This window comes from Ctenocephalides felis, unplaced genomic scaffold (assembly GCF_003426905.1).
Source record: "Ctenocephalides felis isolate EL2017-DRISC unplaced genomic scaffold, ASM342690v1 CF-g0.4_SCAFFOLD_01170, whole genome shotgun sequence".
NCBI classification, from domain to species: Eukaryota; Metazoa; Arthropoda; class Insecta; order Siphonaptera; family Pulicidae; genus Ctenocephalides; species Ctenocephalides felis.
Window position 1 is genome coordinate 33,891,414 of NW_020537324.1, and position 26,053 is coordinate 33,917,466.

General features: G+C 29.2%; 1 protein-coding gene across 1 annotated transcript in view; it reads right to left on the bottom strand.

The window, feature by feature from the left end:
• Positions 1–26,053, bottom strand: part of LOC113366056 (1-phosphatidylinositol 4,5-bisphosphate phosphodiesterase classes I and II-like) — a 297,562-nt gene that overhangs the window by 78,328 nt on the left and 193,181 nt on the right. The window contains exon 3 of the mRNA XM_026607607.1: positions 1,832–1,969. Coding sequence (XP_026463392.1) covers positions 1,832–1,969 — 138 coding nt within the window. The remainder of the gene's footprint in view (positions 1–1,831; positions 1,970–26,053) is intronic.

Consider the following 26,053-nt stretch of genomic DNA (forward strand, 5'->3'; position numbering starts at 1 on the left):
CATTAATTTAATGTTTTGCAACACAGATGGCTGTTAGCAGGCATCTCAGAAGGTGTCATTTCTAGATATAACATACTTTTACTATACTATTATTTTTAACATTTTTTATTCATGCAATAAAGCCCTCATGAGGTAATTTTCATGAGTAATACTTTTTTTAGATATATTAGCTCAGATGAAAAACTGTTGTCACTATTGCTTACTGAAAGCTGGCTCAGGTGAAATAACAAAACCAGAACCAGTGGTTGCTAAACCACATTTTTACCAAGAATGAAATAACTGTGTCCAAGACACAAAAAGCAATATTTTTGTTTAGTTTTACTTATTAATAAAACTAAAGCTGAGATTATTTGTTTAAAGAAATTGAGTAAAACGTGATAATTTTAAAGTTAGCTCATCCAGCATATTTTTTATTTGCGCGCAGACGAATAAAATCCCAAGTCAGAGTGCTCATTGCAATTCTTACGGTTGACCTGTTTTTATGAACAGTTGCTAAAATAGCTGATAGATAAACGAGTAGACAGACGTAAAACTTAATGGCTTAGAAGTTTCCCAGACTCGCTAATTTGCTTGCATACAAATTTTTATGGCATCTTTTAGAATGAATAAAATAATTTACAGTTCTTGGAAAGTTAAAAGAATGTTTCACACAATTCAATAATTTTATCTACTAGTTATTGTTGTGGTTGTGTTCCATTAATTTGGAATTTATAAAAGTTGCCAAATAGAATAGAGACAATCCAGTCATACAATCAGAGAGGACAAACTAATAAAAACAACAGTTCTAATTTTTCTACATAAACCTAACTATTTTTTGAAAATTCAGTCATTATCCACCTATATTTCAAAAATATTGTCGTCGAAATATGCAAAACGTAGCACATTTTGTAGTTCTATAGCGTAGCTCTTCAAATTGAATCATTCGCAAAAACACTTTATATTTGATGAAAACGTACTTACTATATCAAATATAATTAAATAAAGTAGGTAAATAATAAAAATGAACTTTGAATGATAAAAATGTAAAAGAAAATATGCTACCTTGTTATAGATGTAATATAGATATGAAAACTAGTTAAGTGAAGAGAGAAATATTCAAAGCAGATTTTTTTCTTGTCACTAAAATGCACTTAAATAATTTTCAAATATTTGCATATTATAGTCTGAACTATAGTATCCTTTGAACAATTTATACAAGTCGTCGTGTGTATATACATACACTTTTGCTTTAGTAAAAACTTCATTGCTTATAAGTTTTTTAACTAGCTAATTTGTTTACATGTAAAATTTTATAGTATCTTTTAGAATGATTGAAATAATTTATATATTCAGTTAAATATTTCCTTCTATATTAGTTTATAAGAATTTCGCCCAGATTTTGCATTGAATTGCCTTTTATATTGAAGTTCGTTTAATCAAATTTTATTTAAATAGAATCATGACTTCAAAATAGATGAAACATGATATAAAAATATTTTATTTTTGATTAAATTTTCCACTTACCTACTATATCGAAAATTATCGAATAAAAACGTGAAATGTGAAAATATGCTACATTATAATAGATATGAAAACTAGTTAAATAAGTAGAATAATATTCGAAGCAGATTTATTTCCGCTAAAATGCGTTTGAAATACTCTCTATGTATTAATATTTGCATGAATAGTTTGAACGTTTCGCAAATACACATTTTGTATATTGTAATATTTAACTAATTCATTTGAAACAAAATTATGGTTTCTATAAATAGAATTTAATTTGAACAATAGTCATTTCTTCAAAAAGGAGCATGTTTTATAACTAACAATAAGTAAAAAAAAAATATCTTACCTGCGCAATATCTTTTCGTGTACAACAAAAATTTACGAAGTTCAAATTGACAAAATCAGCTCCATAGCAAATAGTAACAGTTTTTTCTTCAAGAGTATCCTGAGAGCCCATAGTTACGATTTGCTTTAGTTTTGGATCCTAGAAACATAAAGAATCAATTAAAATTAGTTGAACAACGTTATTTTGGATATGATGCATCAGTAATGTATAAATATTTATAATTGATTAACAAATTAAAATTTTAAAGCAGCACTAAAATGATTGAAAATAGTAAAATAAAAAAATAAAAAATCCACTTTAGTTTAATGTAGTGTAGTTCAAATACATTTAAAGTAAAGTATGGAATTTTTCAACGATACTATTTCAAAGTAGAAGACAACACATATATAACCATTGATTACATTAATTCTTGCGATAAAAAGTAAAGTAAAGTGTAGAATTTTATATGATGCTATATTAAAGTATGAGGCAGAAGATGTATAATCAGCTATTAGAAGGCGAAGGAAAATGTATCAATATTTTTTTTCTTTGTTGGTTTTGAACTTATTTATTTAGATTATGATATATGAATATAATTTTTAGATATACTCTATTCAATTATTTTATAATATGTATTGTTACTTTTAAATTAGATTCAACGGTTTTTTCATATAACCTCTCTAAATACTTACACGTGAAGTAAAAAAAAAACAACTAAACTTTTACACTTCCAAAGGTGTAAAAAATAAGAAATTAGTAAATAAAAAGTAAATTGCTTCTTTACGATTAAACAAGAGACAATTAAACAAGAACAATCAAAATTGTTCAAAAGTGACCTCCGAAAGTAAAATTATCAATTATATGTATTGGATTAAGGTTTGGAAGCTATGCAGACCACTATAAAACTTGAACTTTCTGCCTTCTTGATCGTTCTTTGGCGATTTTGCACAGTGGTTGGGGTCGTTATTGTGCTTGGCAACCATTTTTTAAGCCACCGACATTTTTTTCATGATTTTGCTTAAATTTCCATTTAAGGTTATGATTTTTTTCGTAATTCTACTTATTTTTCGAAAATATTAAATATCCTAGTAAATATTATTATGTAAGAACACTACATTATTCATAATTGAAATGAAATTAGATATTTTATCATCAAAATCTATTATACCACAATTTTAGCCAATCTATCGTACAAAGATTGTGTATCGACGTAAATGAACGTAATTGCGCGAAATTTCCGGCTTCGTAACGATAAAATCGTCCCGTTTCGTGAGCGCTCATTGTGCCTTCGACATTCGCAATCCGATGGGAAAATTTCGTTTTATTTTGAGCCGATCTAAATTGTTTCACCTAGGTGCGGAAAAACAGCCAATACCGCAATCGTATTCGCAATACCGCGTAATTGGAACGGAACAATTGTCAGTAAAATGCGAAATTTACAAAAAACATTTTCTTTTCAAGCTTCACCTTCTATATTCATGACGATTTGCAATGTTACACGATTACGTTTTATTTTTTATATCTGAGATGTAAAATTTGTGCATATTGTAGCAATGACCAGAATACTTTATTTACTTTTAATAATAAAAGCATGACATATAGAACTACGCACATGAAACATAACTGTATTAAAGTTGCTGATTATTTCGCACTTGGACTTATAAATAAATATTAACATGGGATAGGGCGCTGAGCACAAAGAGCCAATTTAAGTTTCAGTAATTATACAGTAAATAAATTAAGCAAATGAACTAAATCATAACATGTAACCCTATCAAACAAACAAAACAACATATTCAGTAAAATTCTCGGTTAATTCTTAGTTATAATTTTTTTTTAACTTCCCGTAGGGTAAGTTATAGTAATGGGCCAAAAATCGAAAATGAAAATTTTCGCATATCTTCACGTTTTAGAGGTTTTTGAACATTTTGGCATACCTCAGAAAAAATGTATGTGTATGTATGTGTGCGAGTGTATGTGTCGAATAATCCGTACAATTTTTTGTACGAATTATTCGATTTGAATGGTTCAAAAAACATTCGGTTCCCATTGATGAGGAGACGTGATGATTAGTTTTTGACAAAGTCCAGCGGCTTCGGAGATATGGAGCAAAAAGCGCTAAAAATGTCAATTTTTAGGAGAAAGAATCAGCCGATTTGAATGAACCAAAAAATATTTGATTTGTAATGATGGGGAGAAGTGATGATTAGATTTTGGCAAAGGCAGGTTCAGCAGTTTCGGTGTTAGAGAGCTAAATGTGCAATGCAAGTGTGCAAGTTTTTGAGGGAACTAAGCACCCGATTTGAATAATTTAAAAAACTTTCTGCTTGTGTTGACGAAACGATTGCTTTTGAAGAAAGATTTTTTTTATTTAATTTTTTTCTTAATTTTCAAAAAAAAAACTTGATATCAAAAAATTATTCAGATTTTAATTCTGATTGTAGCTACAGTTCTAAACATCACTTATATACTTTAAATCATTAACTTTAACTTTGCAATTCAGTTTATATAATTCTTATAAATATTGGACAATGACCTTCATTTTAAGTTCGATTGAGTCAGTTTTGCTTATTTACTTTTTTGTAAACATATATTAGTTACAGTATTTTTAATGATCTATTTGAAAACATTTAATAGTCTTCCTTCCAGCAATTTGCCTTAAGGCACGATGCCATAGTTTTTCTAAAATTTTCACTTGTACCTTTTTACTTCATAGGCTGGATAAAAAGAGACAACTAAGTGGCAAACCAATATGTCTTTTCATTTTTAAAGTGATTTTATGAAATTACAGCTACATTACACACATTTTATTACAAACATCACTGTATACAATCTTGATGTGGTATTAATTAAAATTAAAAATTAAAATATTAATATAAATATTTTTCAGCAGAACCACAATTACCAATAATTTAATTTATCTCTTGTTTAATCGTAAAGAAGCAATTTACTTTTTATTTACTAATTTCTTATTTTTTACACCTTTGGAAGTGTAAAAGTTTAGTTGTTTTTTTTTTACTTCACGTGTAAGTATTTAGAGAGGTTATATGAAAAAACCGTTGAATCTAATTTAAAAGTAACAATACATATTATAAAATAATTGAATAGAGTATATCTAAAAATTATATTCATATATCATAATCTAAATAAATAAGTTCAAAACCAACAAAGAAAAAAAATATTGATACATTTTCCTTCGCCTTCTAATAGCTGATTATACATCTTCTGCCTCATACTTTAATATAGCATCATATAAAATTCTACACTTTACTTTACTTTTTATCGCAAGAATTAATGTAATCAATGGTTATATATGTGTTGTCTTCTACTTTGAAATAGTATCGTTGAAAAATTCCATACTTTACTTTAAATGTATTTGAACTACACTACATTAAACTAAAGTGGATTTTTTATTTTTTTATTTTACTATTTTCAATCATTTTAGTGCTGCTTTAAAATTTTAATTTGTTAATCAATTATAAATATTTATACATTACTGATGCATCATAATGTTCACAACCACCATCACTAAAGTTCTATGGGAATACGTTCATAAACGGTGACAGAAAATTCCACCAATCTATTGCAAAAATCTTGTGAGAAGTACAGCAAATCGATTGGCAATAATTAAGAAAACAAATTGAGTTTTTCATGTGATCCAATGTAATGTTGTATGAACATAAAACAATTGTCTTATATTTGTTGTGCAAGGTTGTCAAATATCTCCCTTCCGCCTTTTTGTATTATGAACCAAGAGCAAAAAAGCGGAAGGGAGATATTTGACAACCTAATATATAAAATATTATAGATACGAAAATTGCTATTCTACTTTTTTCTTAAACAAGTAACAATCTATTGCACTGTTGGAAAAATTTTGCACCTATCTGTGTATATGTAAGTGCTCCTATAAATATCTTTTAATCATTGTCATTATAACATTGGCTTAATTATCAAAATTAAAGCATCAGTATCTTTTTTATCAATAACAATCAAAACATTAATTATATCCTATGAGTTGTTTTGATTTACATTGATGAGTGAGTGAATACTATTAGATACAATCTATTGGATCAAATTAATAGACCATAATTGTGTAAATCTTCTTAATTCTGGTGTAAAGAGAAGCTGAGCAACGAGTGATTTCAGGCGATTTTCTAATTTTCTAATTGAATCTTGTTTGTATAAAGCTTTCAATATATAGTATAGCACATTCATATCATCATGAAGAGTTTTATTGCTCACCTACCAGATTGCACCTGATGCCATCATTCATAGTAATTTTGGTTGGGTCCGTTGTACCAATGCCACATTAGATTTGCTAGAGCGACCCAAAAGCTCTATTCGGTGTGATAGAGAATATTATCGTTTTATAAACCAAGATTTTGTTTTTGAGTACTAATTTTGAATAATGTCCGGAGAGCCATTGAAATTCCTTAACTCTAGATTTGATTTTTATTGTGATGTGTTGCTTCCTTGTTAGACAAGATTAGTATACTTCTGAATATGTAATCATTTTGTTTATTTTTGCCTATGCGATTGAAAGACAATTATCATAAATGTTGTTACAATCATTAAAACCGGTTTTTCTAAGAACTGAAATTAGGCTCAAGTAATCAGTATCATTTACATTGCCCAAAAAATATATAACAGCGGTTTAGCAGCTTAATTACATTTAATTTACTTTGAAAAAAAAATGATAATAATAATAAAACGAATAATAACGACCAGAATTAAAAATATAAACATATTAAAGTAGATTAAGGATTATTAATTTGTAGAATATAAGAAAAAAATGTATTAGAAGTTTAGCTTAGAAGATGAGAAGAGCGTACTGAGAAACAAGAAGAATGAAAATTGAATGGAATTGAAGAAAGAAAATTGAATGGAATATTAGAATATAAGAAGAGATAGTATATATATGATGAATGAATGTATAAGATATATATATGTAAGAATTGTATAGAATATGATGAAACATAATATGAATAATGTAGGTGGCTAAAAATGCTGTAAAGCGGAGGCCAATAAAAATAAAAAAAAATGACCCGGACTGATTTTTTATATAGTTGTGTGAACAATATCCATATTTAAAACAACCGTATATAATAACTAAAAATTTCAACCACCTCAGGCCAAAAATAGTGATGTCTGATGCGTGGCAATTAGAAGGACAACGTTCATATCAAATTAAGTAGCTCTGGTACGCAAAGTGATGAAATTTTCAGAATTTTATCAGCATTAAAATCGCACCGTGCCGTGAAGGCAACGTTGACGAATAATGTAAATATATTCGTGAACATTAGAGTAAAATGCTCGCAGTGTCAGGGTGGGAAGCGCTCGACGTGCGTGGGCATTAATCAAACAATTCGGGCAGAAGGTAATTCCATACCCAGACAATCAACGCTGCAATGAAATCCAACACGCTCATCGTACGTTCCGATTCATGTTTAACAGATGAATCTCAAACTGTTACGCACATTCAAAATTAGCAAAAATTTGCCTTTTTTAATTTCCCGTAGGGTAAGTTGTAGTAAACGCAAAAAAACTAATTTTGTTTTTATATATTTTTACGTTTCAGAGGTTTCTGAACATTTTGGCATACCATATAAAAAGCGGATGTGTGAGTATGTGCGTTCGGACACAAATTTCTGTCGACGATTTCGGGAACACGTTTCAACCGATTCGAATGATTCAAATAATATTCGATTTCTATTGATAAGTGCAGATTAGTTTTTGAACAAGGCAGGTCAAGCCGTTTCGATGATGCGGGGCGAAAAGTGCCAAAAATGGTATACCAGTTTTTAAGAGAACAGAGCGTCCGATTTCAATAATTCAAAAAACATTTATTGACGAAATGAAAAACTGGTTAATTTTAGGAAGCCAGGTCTAGCGCTTTCAGAAATCGAGTAAAAAAGTAAAAAAAAAATGCCATTTGGCAGTCAAATATGATTATTAGACATATGCTCATCAAATTATCTGAAATTGTATAAAGATTTTAATAATAAGTATAAACTTTATTTATATTTTTGTGGGTTCAATCGTAACATTATTTTTCCGCACTTGAATATTTCGTCTCTAAAGCTAAAGCAGCGCGATTGCTATGAAGAATTTTAGAAAAAAATTGAATCGCTTTAAAGCAAGATACCTTACACCACTAGTTGAATTATTTAATACTTTGTGAATATACTAGTTAGATTACTTAATACTTTTATTCCTCCTATTCCAAAATGGGAGTATCAACAGATTTCTTGGTAAAGCTCAGAAAGTCTAAAAAGACTAAAAAGCTTAGAAAGTCTAAGAATGCTAATTCAGTGAATGACCCCAAGCTCATTATTAACTACCCTTGTGAGTTATTTTAATTGTATTGGATAAAAAATGATTATTTTATGTCGCAAAACTTACTAATCACTTAACGTAGGGGGAAGTCCCGTAACGCCGTACAGCACCTAATGCCGGACATTCTAATTAACAAGTATTATTTAAGCGAGTTGAAATCTTTTTATATCAAAATACAAGTGAAAGGGGCGCGGGAGGCACACGGGTGTGGGATCACGCGCCAAGACTCACCTGTGACGCACACTGTCATATAAATATCAATTAAGTAATTATAGTATATTTATGTATTTAGTTTTGAGTGGTATGCAAAGATAAAAGTAGTACTAGATTGTTATTCGTAAGATGGTAAAATATTATTAAATATTTTGAACAATTTTAGTTGATACCACCAAATGAACCAAAATGACAGTCCTTTAGCGCCGAACACTAAGTAGTCCCTTAGCGCCGGACAGTAAACATATTGATATTTTTGTGAGAATTGACGTAATTTATTTTAATAATTTAATTTTGTTCTCCATGAGTGCAGATACCCAGAGTGTGGAGATGCCTACATATGTGTTCAATACAGGTTATTTTTAAATGTCCGGCACTAGGTGCCACTTTCTAAAATTATATTTTGTGTTACCAATGTTTGGTTGATAGTATTAATTATTTTTAGCTAAGGTTGCGTTTTTGTTAATTCAGTTCGATTTCTAACTTTGTTATCAAACATAAGTCATAATTTAATAAACATTTTGTAACATATTTTTTGATTTATTTATAGATAACCTTAGGTGTCCGGCACTCGGGGACTTCACGCTACTTCTAAAAAAATATACTCATGTGCATGTGGTATGATGCATGTTTTTATGCATTTCCTTTTTTGGTGCAGACAGCCCACTACCGGTTTAGATTTATCATAAAGGCACAAAGGCATGAAAAGTAACTTCGTGGCGTAAAATAAGAAAATTACTATGAAAAAGCATACATTTTTACGAAATTTTTAATTCCTTACTAATAAGTTAGTAAGAAAATCGCACAAAATTTTATAACTCGTTAAAGATACATAGAATTTACGCAATTATAAAATTAAAAATAACTGTAAAAACTAAACTGCAAATTGTTATATTCATCAATACTATATTTTCCTCATATTTGAGGGTTTAGGCTTTCTCTTTTAACCGTTACGACTTTTATCTTAAACTGACCGACAAAAACATTCAGACATAATATCAATTAAAAAAACTCCTAAAATAAAATTTGAAATAAAATTACTACTCATTTGAAATAAAACATTTGAAGCGGTAAAACATTAACATCATCATTAAACATAACTGAATATACACTTAAACAACTTAATGATTATGATCGCTCTATCAATTATTGTTAATTGTATAATTATTATCAAGTTCAATCTAACTAATTGCCAACAATAACTTTATTAAGATTATAATATTTGATTCTATTCTATTTTATTAAATAGAATAGAATTATTATTCAACCAAAAATTAAATTATATTTTTTTAAATCATTAAATTTATTAATTAATTTAAAAAAAATAATGCCACAAATACCAACCTATCAAATTAGCATGCAATCAGTATATAATAGCGTCAAAAGAGAAGTGTGATTTCAAAAAATCGTTAGAAAATGTTATCCAAATCTGAGATGAATCAACAGATTACCTAGATTAATCATGGCCATTTAGTACTCGTTAAGGGTAAGATAAACATCAGGCAGATGCTAAAATAATTTGTAACATGATTTATCAGATTGAGAATCACCGGGTCATCGGCCGAAGAATGGATATCAATACATCTCATATCAGAAATATACATTACATGATGTAACGCAATTAGTACAGGAACATACACAAGTAATGGAAATATATATATATATATATATATATATATATATATATCTTATATATAAAAATGGAGCTCTCTTTCAAATGTCCGAATAAAACTCGAAAACGGCTGAATCGATTTGGCCAGTCTTAGTCTTGAAAAATTCGTGCCAATCCAGAGAAAGTCCAAAAGGTGAGAAATTATTTCAAATCCGCGTAAAAACTTTACATTTTTAATTTGAAAATTTTTGTAGAAGCGTAATTTAAATAAAACAATGGACGGTGGCTAATACGTGAAATGTCAAACGCTTTTGACAGATGATGTTCAATTACGTTTAATAGGATGTTTTACGCGAATATTATTTAATTATGATAAATTTGAAGTAAGTAGTTTTGTTTGCAGTTTTATTTATATACAAAAACGTTAGTAAACGGGCCGCAAGTGTTACTAGAGACTCAAAATATAATTTTTTTTGATATGTTAATATGAAAATGCACTTTTTGGCATATTTTAAAGCATTAGTTAAAAATATAATTTTTAGCATTAGTTAAAAATATAATTATTTTGTAAAATACCTTTAAAATTATAATAAGGCTTTAAACCTTTTGCCACCTGCCCGTTACAAGTTACCTCGCATATAGGATAAAAAGGGTTGATAACAAATTTTTGAAAGACATCAAAAAAGCACATTTCTACAATGATGAAGTAGAAGTCAGTTTACTGAACGTAGTCAGATAATTGTTCGTTTGATATATGTTATTTGTTGTGATATAATTGTTATGGTTTTCACAATATAGTTTATACTTGCTCAAAGTCAAATTGGACCTTTGTGTCTCGCTCTGCTCATATATACTTTTTATTAAATTTACTTTAATTCATCGAATGTAACTTGAAACTTTTCAAAAAGCAGGTCAAAGAAGAAATACTTAATTCATTTTTTATCTCTCCTCACAAAAATTTGAAAATTTTGTATAAGCTCAGTAGTATTATTTACAATTATACACAAAATCCAGAATCCAAAAAGAATCTGAAAAACTTGAAACGTAATTAATAAGCCGAAAGACCTAAAAGGACTCGGATTGGATTATACGATATTTTCTATAGAAAGTGTATAAAACTTCCAGTTTAATTTTATTGACAAACTAATGGGGTTTATTGTTTTTATAATACCTAATTGTATACAGCATTCGAACAACACATCATTATGCACTTAAAGTATTAATATTTCTGATTCTCTACAAATGGTTAAGAATAAGGTATATTCTAATTTAGCAAAACAACGTTTGCCGGGTCAGCTAGTATATATATATATATATATATATATATATATATATAATATTGCTATTACTTTAATTAATAAAAATATTTATTAATTTTAAGTACCATTAATTCAAATTACTATATAACTTTATACGTCGTGTGTTAGGAGTATTTACACATCGTATATTAGTTTATTGATTATATATGAAAGAACGATATTCTGTATAATTTTCGAAAAATAATTAATACTTTGTCAATAGAGAAATTAATTGTATGCACCCTCCTTGTTACTCAAAGACAAGTAATTCAAGTCAGAAACAGTAATTATATATTATCTTCCAAATGAGTTACAAAGACCAGTTCCCAATGCTAAAAGAAAATACTAGCCCTAATTAGAAAATCATTCACTGGCGTGATTTGTACATTTTTTTTCTTTTTTAATGATTTAAGCTTTATTCTAATCATATCATAATAGCAAAAAAAATTTAGTTTTATTTTGATTCCTATTTTTATCCCAATAAAAAAAACTTGAAACTTAAGACGCATGATCATAGAGAGCAAGCTTTGTTTTTAAAAAAACCTTAGTTGATAGTCATGGAGATTAGTTAATTACCGTTGCCATCACTATTCGATGGATGGTAATATAAAATTTGTCATCTTAATTAAAATTTATAGAATTGTTTACTTAGGCTTGACACCCCTCTTTCTACCAATATTTTATTACTATTCTACACATTATTTTTTGTCAACATATCTCATACACTTAAAAATATAGTACAGAGTTGACAAATTTTATTTAATTTTCAGATGTTTAAGCAGAAAATATTGGATAATATGTAAAGATAAACTACGGGAAGTCCCGTTAAAGTCTGCATTATTTAATGTAAACCGCCAAAAAACTTTTTTTTTAAATAATTTACTTATTACTACTTTAACTACTTGATAAGGGCTTTCCTTGTGAATAGAGCTTCCAATACCGAGCTAAATTCTGAATACCGGTAATCAATATTTGACAAACAAAATACCGGGATCCCGGGATTTTTGTATCAAACAAATGTCCTCGACATTTTCTACAGTATGTAATTACCGATTTGTATGGTCGAAAAAACATTTAGTTCGTACTCGATCGCGAGACGTTTTTGCAAAAGACACATTTTACCGTTTCGGAGATACGGAGCACAGAGTGTAAAAAAATTCCAAACTATCACAAAAATCAAATTCAAACTAGTGCTGTATGGCATCGTGTCTTAAGGCAAATTCATTTGATTAAAAAAGATTTTTGTTTTTTAACTTTGAAATAATTAGATCTTTAAGAAATTTTAAATTTTTGAAAAAAATGAATTTTTGGAAACAAAAACTTTTGGCCAAAAATGTTTTTTTTTATTTTGAAATATTTTGGAAATTTTGAACATTTTTTCAAAGCAATCGCACAGCTTTAGCTGCATAGAGACAAAATATCGAAGCTCGTAAGCGCCTCGTCACCGTCTAACGGACAAACGATGTTACGGAACCAATAGAAATGTGAACAAAATTAATACACATTATTAAAATCTTCATAAAATATCTGATAGTTTGATGTGCTAATGATCATTTTGACCAAAAATGGCGTTTTTTTTACTTTTTTTACTAAATTTCCGAAACCACTAGACCTACCTTTCCAAAAAATGAATAAGTTCTTCATCTTGTCAATACAAGTGAATTGTTTTGAATTTTCTTTGTTTTTCAATTATTAAAATCGGACGCTCCGTTCTCCTAAAAATTTACTTACCGTTTTTGCACTTTTTGCCTCGTATCTTCGAAACGGCTAGACCTGCCTGTGCCAAAAACTAAACAGCACGTCTCCCTATTAATAGGAATCGATCGTTTTAGAATAATTGAAATCGGTTGAACCGTGTTCCCGAAATCGTCGACGAAAATTTGTATCCGCACACACACAGACACACACACACACGCACGCACATACATCCATTTTTTCTAAGGTATGCCAAAATGTTCAGAAACCTTTGAAACGTAAAGATACATAAAAAAAATTATTTTAGATTTTAATGCGATTTTTATAACTTGCCCTACGGGAAGTTAAAAAGAAGAACAAATTTATTGTAAGCACACATAAGATGCTTGTAGAATACGCTCGTCGCCCAATTTAATAAGCACTTACAAATTTACAGTATGTATTCATAATATGTAATCTATTTAAAATTATTTAAAACAATTATTTCATTCCTCGAATTACGGTACAGAAAGTTCCGGCAATTTTCCTTAAGACACAATGTCATGCACCACTAGTATTTTAGATAATTGGAGTGGATCTTTTTACATGCGGACCTTTAAGCCTCGCTCTACTCTACATAAATTTTTTGTACACTATCTTAGTATAAGCCTTCGTTACTTGAATGTTTTATCTCCCTACAACGTATCTATTAATAAATTGTTTGCTTCGTTACATATTCCGACCCGCATTAATTCTTTTTTTCCATTTGTTTTCTGCTTGGTAATTACACAGTACATATAGTCCATGTCATGCGCATTGCATGTGTTTTTTTTACATTTCCAATGTAATCCGATTGTTTTATACTCGGCTTTATCAACAGCTTTCATTAATTATTACCGATCGATTTGGTAAAACATTATTCCCGTATTTATTCAGCGGCTGATACAGAGTTAGCAAATGTAACCAAAATAATTTTCCAATATTGTACATGCGTTTATTATGAGATACGAGATTTAAATGATTACATGGGATTTTAATTGTAATTTGTTAATCTTCTCATTGAAACGATTATATTATCATTTGGGATTTAACAGATTACCTGTGTGATATTGCGTGCGTAATATATTGGCAAACATGTATAGTTATATTAGATTTTTTTATTACTAATTGATTTTATCGAACGATAATTCAACCTTTTTTACCTTTTATATTACTATTTGTCCACTTGTCTAACTGTTCACTGCCTACCTGTCTACTAATCATCTGTGTTTCAATGTTTCTAAATGTAAATGAATCAATAATAATGATTTGTAATGATAATCAGACAACTAAATGTCAATTTTTCAACAACCCGTAAGGTAATTTATTGCAATCGTCCAAACATCGAAAATGAAAATATTTGTTTCTGAACATTTTGGCATACCTTACAATAAATGTAAAAAAATTATAAAAAAAGTATGTACGTGTGTGTGTATGCGTATGTATGGATACATTTTTTCGTTCACGTTTTTTGGGAGCACGGATCGACCCATTTGAAATATTCGAAAAACAATCGATTCCTATTAATAAGGAGATGTGCTGATTAGTTTTTGGCAAAAGTCGGTCCAGCAGTTTCGGAGATATAAAACTAAGAGTGCAGAAAACGGAAACTGAGTTTTTGAGAAAATTCGATTTGAATTATTAAAAAAAACATTGAATTTTATAATTATAAGAAGACGTGGTGATTAGTTTTTGGCAAAGACAGGCCCAACCGTTTCAAGAGATAAAGAGCTAAACATGTATAAAATGGCAGTTTTTAGAGAACAAACAAAAGTTTAGAAAAGCAAAAATATCCCATTTTTAACTTCCCGTAGGGTAAGTTATTGTAATGGGCCGAAAATCGGAATTGAAAATTTTTACATTTCTCGACGTTTTGAAGGTTTCTGAACATTTTGGCATACCTCAGAAAAAATGGATGTGTGTGTGTGTATGTATGTATTGATACAAATTTCCAGTCACTTTTTAGGGCGCACGGATCAACCGATTTGAATGGTTCAAAAAACATTCGATTCCTATTGATAGGGAAAAGAGCTGATTAGTATTTGGCAAAGGCAGGTCCAGCCGTTTCGGAGATACGGAACAAAGAGTGCAGAAAATAGAAATCGAATTTTTGAGAGAACGGAGTATCCGATTTGAATGATCTAAAAAACATTCAATTAGTAATGATTGGGAGAAGTGTTTTTGGCAAAGGCAGGCCCAGCCATTTCGAAGATACGGAGCTAAATATGTAAAAAATGGCAGTTTTTGAGAGAACTAAGCGTCCGATTTAAATGATTCAAAGAACTTTCTGCTTGTCTTAACAAAATAATTGATTTTGGAAAAAAAAAATTTTGTTCCAATTTTTTTTTTTTTTTTTTAGTTTTTTGTATATCGAAAATATTTCAGATACTTTACAAATAATTTCAACTCTGCAATTCAGTTTATATAATTCTTATAAATATTAGACAATGTTACAATATTTATAATAATCTATTTGAAAACATTCAGTATTCCTCGAACATTTCGTTACGGTACGGGAAGTTCTAGCAATTTGCCTTAAGGAACGATGCCATAATTGCCTCAAGACAGAATTCCACTTACAGCTAGTTTTATTTCCATTTATAATTTTAATTCTAGCTTAATTATACAACTCTTATATACTTCAAAAAAATAATTCAATAAAAAATAAAATAAAAATATTAATGATGGCGTGGCAAATGTAATTGCAAAATTAGTAATAAAAATGTATGGAAAAGATCTCCTCACTCGGTGCTATGTATCTCCGAAATTGCTAGACCTGTCTTTGCAAAAAACTAACCAGCACACCTTGCGGTCAATAAATCCAAAAATATTGCAGAAGTGTAATATTAATACACATCCTACAAAAGTTTATAAAATACTATTGGTGGGAAATATATATATATATATATATATATATATATATATATAGATATATATAGATATAGATATATATATTTATAGATATTTTTAAAATTCAGCGAAATATACGCAAATAAATAACAATTATTCAATAGTGGTGCCTCATTCAATTTTATTGATGTGTAAAATATACCTCATGCTCCTAAAAAGATTTATCGATATTGATCAATTGATTACATTTAATAACCAATATGTTTTACGTTACATTTAATAACAGTCAGTATTTAATTTCGCGCTTATTTATTTTGGAGCAAAATGTCAATATGAATATGAAGCTGCACATGGAACTAATACGGAAAATATGTAATGAATACTTAACTTTTACTAATGATAAATATATTTTGCGCTTATTTAATTACTATTGGAAGAAAACTAGAATCTTACAGAAATTACTGAAACAAGTGTTTAAGCACATTCAACTATCTTTATCGCATTATTATTACAATATTATTAGTACAATCGTGGTGGCTTAAGAAATAAATTGATAATTAACAATACTTTATGAAGAATTTTAACAAGATTGCTACTTTACCAAGTTTTCATGTATTATGATAAATTATAAAATGCTACAGATATAAGGTACCCAACGCGCTAAATAAAAAAGTACAATAAATATCTGTTTTTGCGATGTTTCAATAGTAACAATTCAGTTTTAGGACAATAAATCGCTAAGCCAAATAAATTATATATTATACTAGCATCTGCAATCATCTTGACTTGTACAAAGACAATATACATTCTGCTAGAAGAAAATTGTATATGTAAATCGCTCGAAAGTCGAAGTAAAAGATTAATTTCATTGAATTATTAAATTACAAAAATCAAAGGAACTTGTCAAACAGTTGTTGAATATAATGTTCTATGTTTCATTACATTCATTGTCATTGTATTTAACGTAAAAAATATAATGAAAATAGTAATCCTATTAAAGAACAAACGTTCATTAATGAATTTAATTAAAATATTTTAAATACATAAAGAGAAAATTCTATTTACAGCTTAAAAATAAAAGCGTGTTTCCAATTAAGGCGAAAGTGCGCTGGATGAAACATAAAATCTAATTATCAGTCATATGGCGACATCTTAAGAAAATAAATGGCGATTGGTAAAAAGCAATTTGTCCGCGTCAAAGAAAGAACAATTGTTGAACACAAAAGGAAGACCAAAATGCATAGGCGCAAGGATTCCATTGTAAAATAATTTTGATCGTTATAAGAGATAAAAAAGGCTTAATCCTTTTAAAAGTGTTTTCCTCAGGAATGAAGCTGCTGTACGAACCAGTAAGCCGCCCTAGTAATTGTTTCACCATATATTTACAAGTTTTAGATGCATTTCGGATAAAAATGTCTTTAAAAATTCACAATTGCCTCTATAAAGAACCGAAAGCCGCATTAACAAATTAAAATTCTCAATAATATAACTCAGAGTGATAAATATTTAAGCAACCTTAGTCACGCTGGATGTCATCTATAGGCGACATTCATTCATATAAATCGTCAAATTGATGTCGTTGACTAAAAGAGTTGATTGTTATGATTTCGATAGCTAAAAGCTAACTATTAGTGCATGGCATTTTAGTTCTATTTTATAGTATATAGTATATTTCATGAAAAAAGAATAAATTTAATTAATAGTCTTATGCCACTAAAAAAATACCAAAATACATAGACCAGTATTTAAAATAGTTTTTTCATTAACCCCAAAGGAGAAGTTTGTTTTTGCCAGAAAAATCGATTTCACAAATTCATGTTTTCTTGGCGTTTCGAGTCATTTTTAAGTGTTTGATAGCAAAATTTTGAGAAAAGTATGTATGCGTATGTAAGCCAAAATTTAAACTTTCGTCGAAGTTTCGTCAAGAAAAGGATGCACCAATTTCAATAGTTTGAAAGCCAGCATATATTTAACAGCCAACAATTTAATGTTAGTCAATTTTAATTAAGTTTCGCAACGATCGGTCGAGCCGTTTCTTTGCAATTAGAATGTGCAAAATATTCAATCAAACGTTTACGTCAAAAATCATGAAAACATTTTGAACATTCAAAAATATTCTAAATATATCGGTTGTGGTTCATGCTTAATAGTTTTCAGTAAAGATAAGCAGAACCGTTTCTTCGTAATTGATTGTTTAATTTTTTTGAGGCTAATTTTTACTCAAATAGTTGATTGTGTTCAAACTTACATATTTATTAGGTTACTTATTGTTTGTTATGCAACCTAAAACCAAATCTCATTTTTTTTGTTCGTGTCGTTTTCCGTCGCATTTCCAATACGGTTGGATCTTATATATATATTTTTTAAATATATAGAAAAAAATATATTTAACTTCCCGTAGGGTAAGTTATAGTAATCGCAAAAAAATCGAAAATGAAAATTTTTATATATCTTTACGTTTCAGAGGAATCTGAACATTTTGGCATACCTTAGAAAAAATGGATGTATGTGTGTGTGTGTGTGCGCGTGTATGTACGTGTGTGCGGATACAAATTTTCGTCGACGATTTCGGAAACACGGATGAAGCAATTTGAATAATTCAAAAAACATTCGATTCGTATTGATAAGGAGACGTGCTGATTAGTTTTTGGCGGAGGCAGGTCTAGCCGTTCCGAAGATATGGGGCAAAAAGTGCCAAAAACGGTACCACAGTTTTTAAGAGAACGGAGCGTTCGATTTTAATAATTCAAAAAACATTTTATTTGTATTGACAAGATGAAGAATTGATCAAATTTGCCTTATTTTCATAAGGGCAACGATAATGACATACATGGCCCCAAAGACTTTTTTGCTGTGAAGGTGATTTCGTGAAATGCTGGAGCAAGGCTAGCATGGCTACCCAGAAAGCCAGATTTGTTGCCAATAGAATTATATTAATTCAAGAGCGATATTATAAGTCATAAAATAAAAATTCAACTTTACTTAAAAACGAAGAAAATAAAGGAGTTGTCAGTAATCACGTAGTCTATATGACGCTTAGTTTCGAAGACTTATGTATATAGATGTATCCCATAAATGCGGCGATTACAATTTTGGTAGTAATAATATATTTATAAAAATTTCTTATAAATAAATGCTTTTACTAGTATGTTTTGTTGTTTTTTTGTCTCCAACTTGGCTATTCTATTCAAAGGACGTTGGCTTCAAACCGACATTGATTCAATTATGAATTCAGATCTCGCGGTTTGACTTGAGATAAAATCGCTTTAACAATGTTCTGGGTCATATTGACGCAGCATGGTTTCATATTATATTGACTTGATGCGATTTGATATTAAATTGGCATATCGCGGATTAGGATCGAGTTTACATGACACGAGATGTCAGACAAAGATTCAGTTGGTACATGTTTTTAAGAGGCTTCATTTATCCACATATGAAAGAGGACTGAATTGAGGTTTTAACAATTATTACAGAATTAACTTTTTTAACTTCCCGTAGTGTAAAATAATGTACTCGTCTAAAAATCGAAAATGAAAATTTTTACATGTCTTAACGTTTCGGAGGTTTCTAAACATTTTAGCATACCTCAGAATAAATGGATGTGTGTGTGTTTTGTGTGGATACAATTTTTAGTCCGCATTTTTGGGCGCAAGAAGAAAGCGATTTGAAATATTTTGAATGACAGGTTCAGCTGTTTCAAAGATACAAAGCAAAGAATGCAAAAAATAGATATCGAGTTTTTGAAAGCGCGGAGAATCCGATTTGAATGATTCAAAAAACATTCAATTCGTAAGGATGCAGAGAAGTGGTGATTAGTTTTTAGCATAGACAGATCCAGCCGTTTCGGAGATAAAAGGTTAAATGTGCAAAAAATGGTAGCTTTTGAGAAAACAAATCATCCGATTTGAATGATTCGGAAAACCCTTCACTTGTATAGACGAAACAATTGTTTTTGGGGAAAGCAAAAAAAATAATTTTTTTTTCATTTCCAAAAACATTTTTTTTAATATCAAAAATAATTGGGATTTTAATTTTAATTCTAGCTAAAATTCTAAAGCTCATTTATATTCTTGAAATATCACTTATAACAATATATTTGAAAACATTCAGTATTTTTCGAATATTTCATTACGTTACGGGAAGATTAAAGCCTTAAGGCACGACGCTATACACCACTAGATTATCTTTGTGTTCTAACCGTATATATAAATATCCAAATAATATTCAAATCAAAGTTATATATAAAATAATTTGAAAAAATCGTGTGGATGCTCCAGATGCATACATTAGAACGATTTGATTAAATTCTTAATTAATTAATTGAATTAGTTTTCTGAATTAATTTTCTTAATTTTACTTGTGAATGATTTTTTTTCGCTTAAAGATTAATATTCTGAACAATTCAAAAACAAAAATTCATCTTTTATCTAGCGCTTCGTAAAAACATATGAATGTATTTAATCCACGATTCGATTTGAAGCGATTATCTTAGAACATTCCTAAAAAAATAAATGAGTGCGTGTATGTGAAGATACAAATTTTCGTCGACGGTTTCGGACCTACGAATCCACAGATTTGAATGATTCAAAAGACAATCGATTTCTATTAATAGAGAGACGTGCTGATTAGTTTTTGGCAAAGACAGGTTCAGCTGTTTCTAACATACGGAGCTAAAAGTGCAAAAAAGCAGGTTTTGATAGTATGATTCAAAAAACATTTTGCTTGTATTGACGGTGTGAAGAAACAATCAGATTAAGGGGAAGACATAATTTTTTTTAAAATATAGAGAACGATTCAGATTCTAATTTTATAATATGTTAAAGCTCGCTTATATACATGAAATAAATAATTTTAATTTTGCAATTCAGTGAATATAATTCCTATAAATATATTATGTAGATAAGTTCCTTCATTTTAATTCCCGTTCATTAAATTATATTTAACTTCCCCTAGAGTAAGTTATAGTAATCACAAAAAAATGAAAATGAAATGTTTTATATATCTTTACGTTTCAGACGTTTCTGAACATTTTTGCATACTTTAGAAATAATGGATGTATGTGTTATATGTGTTTGTGTATTTTCGTAGACGATTTCACGGTTCAACCGATTTTAATAATTCAAAAAACATTAGATTTCTATTGATAAGAAGACGTGCTGTTAAGTTTTTAGAAAAGGCAGGTTCAGCCGTTTCAAAGATACGGTACAAAAGTGCAAAAATGGTAACTCAGTTTTTAAGAGTCAGATATTAATAATTTAGAAAACATTTTACTTGTATTACCAAGATGAAGGACTGATTAAATTTTTGGGAAACCAGGTCTATCGGTTTTGGAAATCTAGTAAAAAAAAGTAAAAAAAATGCCATTTGGCGCTCAAAAATTATCATTGGACATATATTTTATCTATAAAATAAGAATAATGACAATTACTGTACATCTATTTAGAAACATTTGAAATTGATCAAGATTTCATTACAGTACGTGGAGTTCGACAAATTTGCCTTAAAGCACAATGCTATGCAGCACTAGTTTGTTATTCATTATAGTCTGAATTTCCGCTCACTTTTAAATATTCCAAGTATTGTTAAAAATACTATATAACACATCAAGTTTTGAGTCTTGGTTATCGAAACTAATGCCCAAAGCTATAGCAACTTTTAAGTACAAGGTATGGATATATTATATACATATACTAATATTCTCAATGCTCATTAGAATCAATGATCAAAACTTGTTTGAACCAGGTTGCCGCTTACATGGGACACCCTTAGAGCACAATAATGTATATCAAATTAAAACAAAATGTATTTCACCATCAACGGCATGTTGCAGTTGATTGAATTCTTTTTAAATTATTCATAGAAAAACATGATGGAGAATAAAAGCAATTTTAGCATGTCTCTTTAACCACTTAATTCAGGGCGTAGTAGTGCTTATGCCGCGGGTACGGTCATTAAAAATTCATTCATTGTGCTGCATCAGAAAGTGCTATTGCGAGTTTCCATATCACTCGAGTGCTTGCGGAAAACGTTACAAAAACAAGCACTCTGCAAGCTGGAAATATGGTTTCTTTCTAAAGGTAAAAAACATCCTATTAAAACAGTAGCATAAAGTCAACAGCTCTGAATTAAAATTCAGTGCATAATAGATGCAAACAAATTCTATAATAAAGTATTTTAATCCTTCTCTTATATTTAAAAGATAAGAATATTGTATTTTCACATTCAAATAATCAAAAGCAGAAAAAAATCTCATTTCACAAAAAAACGATACTAATTTTTGCAAACTGACGAATTTTTAAAGCAAAACGAGTTGTCGTAGGGCCGTAATATTTTAGTATGATCTAGAAGACTATAGTATCTATCGTCAAAATAAATGATAATAACAAGTTGGTATTGGTATTTTGCCTTGAGGCCAGTTACATTAACTTCCCTATATGCGTAAATAATCGACATACGGCAAAATGTGTCGATTTACGGCAAAAAAACTATTCACACACACACACATATATTTTTACCAAATTTACTCTCATTCGATTCAGAATGGCTTGAAACGTAGAGAAAACTTAAAATTAGCGAATCGGTTTATTTTGATAAAAACAAACTTCTCCTTCAGGAAGTTAAAAAAGAATTAGCTCACGATGTTTGGAAATTATGAGGTTTGAAGTGCAACCAAAAGCTTTGATGATATTATGATTTTTTGGTTATTGTGGTTAATTTTAACCAAATTTGTTCTTTAAACTTTGATATCCATGAATAATATTTTCAGGACGATCAAAAATAATAACATAATTGCCCCAAGTTTTCAAGAATAAGGATTTTGTGTTGAACTATGAATTTAAATGTTTGAAATCGATCGACTTTGAGAACCCCTCCTCCAAAAAATATACTAAAGTGTGCAGGAAAGTTTCATCAAAAGTTGGCGAGTCCCGAACGGTCTCGGCCAAGCCGGGGCGAATGGTCACCCGAAAATTATTCTTCAGTTTTTGTTTACGCAAATTTAGTCAGTTGAAGTATTATTTTTATATATTTTAGTTCAATATATAATTGAAAATACAATGTATCATCAAGTGAGTTACAATTTTCCAATTTAGAATGTTCATTATCAAACTAAGAAACTTAAGCAAATCGAGTACCAATGCTGCCTCCTTTTTAATTCACATAAAAATATTTCTCTAACTATGTATGATATTTTTCAGTGTGACTGTTACATATAGCTTAACATATATTAGATACATATTGTCAAGTTAACACTAAACATACCATAACGGGTCAAATGACCCATTTTGAACTTTTGCATTGAAAATGCACGTATAATTTCCTTGCGTTTGCACATTTGACTTCATGACTAAGTAATTAAAGTACAGTTATAAACAATTTTTTTTTCTTGTTTTGTTTTGTTTATTCTGAGTTATCCTTCTTGTATACCGATATCTACCACAATGGGTCATTTGACCCGGAGAGAATTTTTTGGTTTATGAGATTGTCGAGTCCTATTTGTAGTCAGTAAGTTGCACATTCTTCTAAACACTGTTGCGTAAACGAAAATAGCTCAGAATAATTTCAAGAAAATATCAAATTTTAGATTGAAAATAGCTTATTGTTAGAAAAAGTAGCAGAAATTGAAAGTCTTGGATAGTACCTAGCTTATATTTTATTTTGACCCAGAAAAATGTCGAAGCAAACAAGACATTACAAGTTCTTAGAATATATAAATAATATTGGCGAAGAGTTTTCAGAAATTGGTGAAGACGAATTTTTTGAAAATGAAGATATGTTGGTTGAAAATAAAAATGAGTTTGATTCAACAGATACCGACGATGAAGAAAACAATGATAAACGTTTACCTGAAACTGTTTCATATTACAATAAAACCAAATTTGGTGTAGACATGGCCGATCAAATGGCGAGGAAATTTACTACAAAATCCGAGTCTTGCAGATGGCCTATCCAAGTTTTTTTCAATATCCTTGATTTAGCTGGCATAAATGCCTGGATTTCGTACAAGCAAACGACAGGAGAAAGTATCTCGCGACAAGATTTTTTACTCAAGCTAGCAGAAGAACTTGGCGCCGATTTTCGAGAAGTCCGTGAACAACCAAAACAAGAAAAAAATACGAAAATATCGTTGCCTAAGTCTACTACAGATTTTTATAAATGTATGAGATGTCAAATAGGATTCTGTAAAAAAAATAAAACCAACAAAATTTGCTCTAAATGTAAAAAATATGTTTGCGAAAAATGTACAATGATACGATTAACTATGAATTAAATTTTTTTATTTTTGCTTTTGTAATAGAAATGCTCAACATACTTTTTTGTTTAATTATAATAAATTTAATTTTTATTTTTATTCCTTCCTAACATCCATATTTCATACATTCAAGCATGAAACATAGAGTCGGGTCATTTGACCCGCTATGGTAGAATTAGGTATATATTAAGTCTTGGTATGATTAGTGTTAATCACGATAATTGAAACTATTGAAACTTCTATATAATGTGTAGCAAATTAGCTCCAATTTCGATTAAGTGTATCATGACTAAACAAAAAAGTGTATTAAATATATCGATGTCTAATCAATTTATCATTAAATTGTTAACATATTGGTTTTTAATTAAATCCGCCTAATTAGCGAAACCAAACTAAAACATAATTTTAAAAAAGAGTGCGCGTAAGGTTCACAACACCCGATTGAAGTAAAACTTATTTGCTACTGTACAAGATAGCATTTAAGTAAAAACTAGTGGGGTGTATGGCATCGTGCCTTAAGGCAGATTGCTGGAACTTCCCGTACCGTAACGAAATGTTCGAAGAATACTGAATGCTTTCAAATAGATTATTATTAATATTGTAACATTGTCTAATATTTATAAGAATTATATAAACCGAATTGCAAAGTTAAAATTATTTGTTTAAAGTATATTAGAACTTTAGTCAGAATTAAAAATAAAATCTAAATTATTTTCGATATACAAAAAAAAACTAAAAAAAATAATGATACATTTTTTTTCATATTAATTATTTTGTTGAAACAAGCTTAAAGTTCTTTGAATCATTTAATTTGGACGGTTAGTTCTCTCAAAAACTGCCTTTTTGAGGCAAATTTTTTACACATTTAGCTCCGTATCTTCGAAATGGCTGGGCATGCCTTTGCCAAAAACTAATAAACACTTCTCCCAATCATTAGTAATTTAATGTTTTTGGATCATTAAAATCGGATGATTTCTATTTTCTGCACTCTTTGCTCTTTATCTCCGTAACTGCTGGAACTGCCTTTGCCAAAAACTAATCAGCACATCTCCCTATCAATAGGAATGTTTTTTGAACCATTCAAATCGGTTGGTCCGTACGTCCGAAAATGTGGACAAAAATTGTATCCATACAAACATACACACACATACACACACATATACATACATACACATCCATTTTTTCTGAGGTATGCCAAAATGTTCAGAAACCTTCAAAACGTCGAGAAATGTAAAAATTTTCAATTTCGATTTTCGGCCCATTACATTAACTTACCCTACGGGAAGTTAATAAATACGTCATATAACAATTTTTAATAATGTTTATTAGTAATATGGTAACACTCGTGATGCACATATTTATTGGTGTCAACCATTATACACATTTATATTATGATAAATTATAAATTATATATTTATAATAGCATTAATAATTAATTTGTAAAATGTATAATATTAAAAATTGAAAGTATAATTAAAGTCATACTTTAAATATGACATGATCGGTTTGTCATTGTAATTAGCATTTAGAAATGAACCATCATTAGAGATATGTACAAATTGCTGATTATTAACTTCTATAATATTCGTTCACACAGTGGATTTTGTTGTAAACAAATATTGTTTCCGCAATTTCACTCATCATATAATTGTGTTTGAAGAACATCGTGTAATTAAAATTAACATACATTCATTGACGGCCTGATTTTTATTACTTTTTCGCTGGCGATATAATCTCATTCTTTGAACAGCTGTAATATCTGCCTTGTCTAAAAAATGTTTTCCATTTTAATAACCAAGTATTTATAGAAACTACGAATAATATAGAAATAATTTCTAATCAATAAACTTACTTTTAGTACACGGCACAAATGTTTAATTTGTTTTATTATTTTCAAAAAGGGTAAAATATTCTTCTGATTCAAGCATTTTTTATTAAATCAAGATTTGTACTACGATGTAAATTTA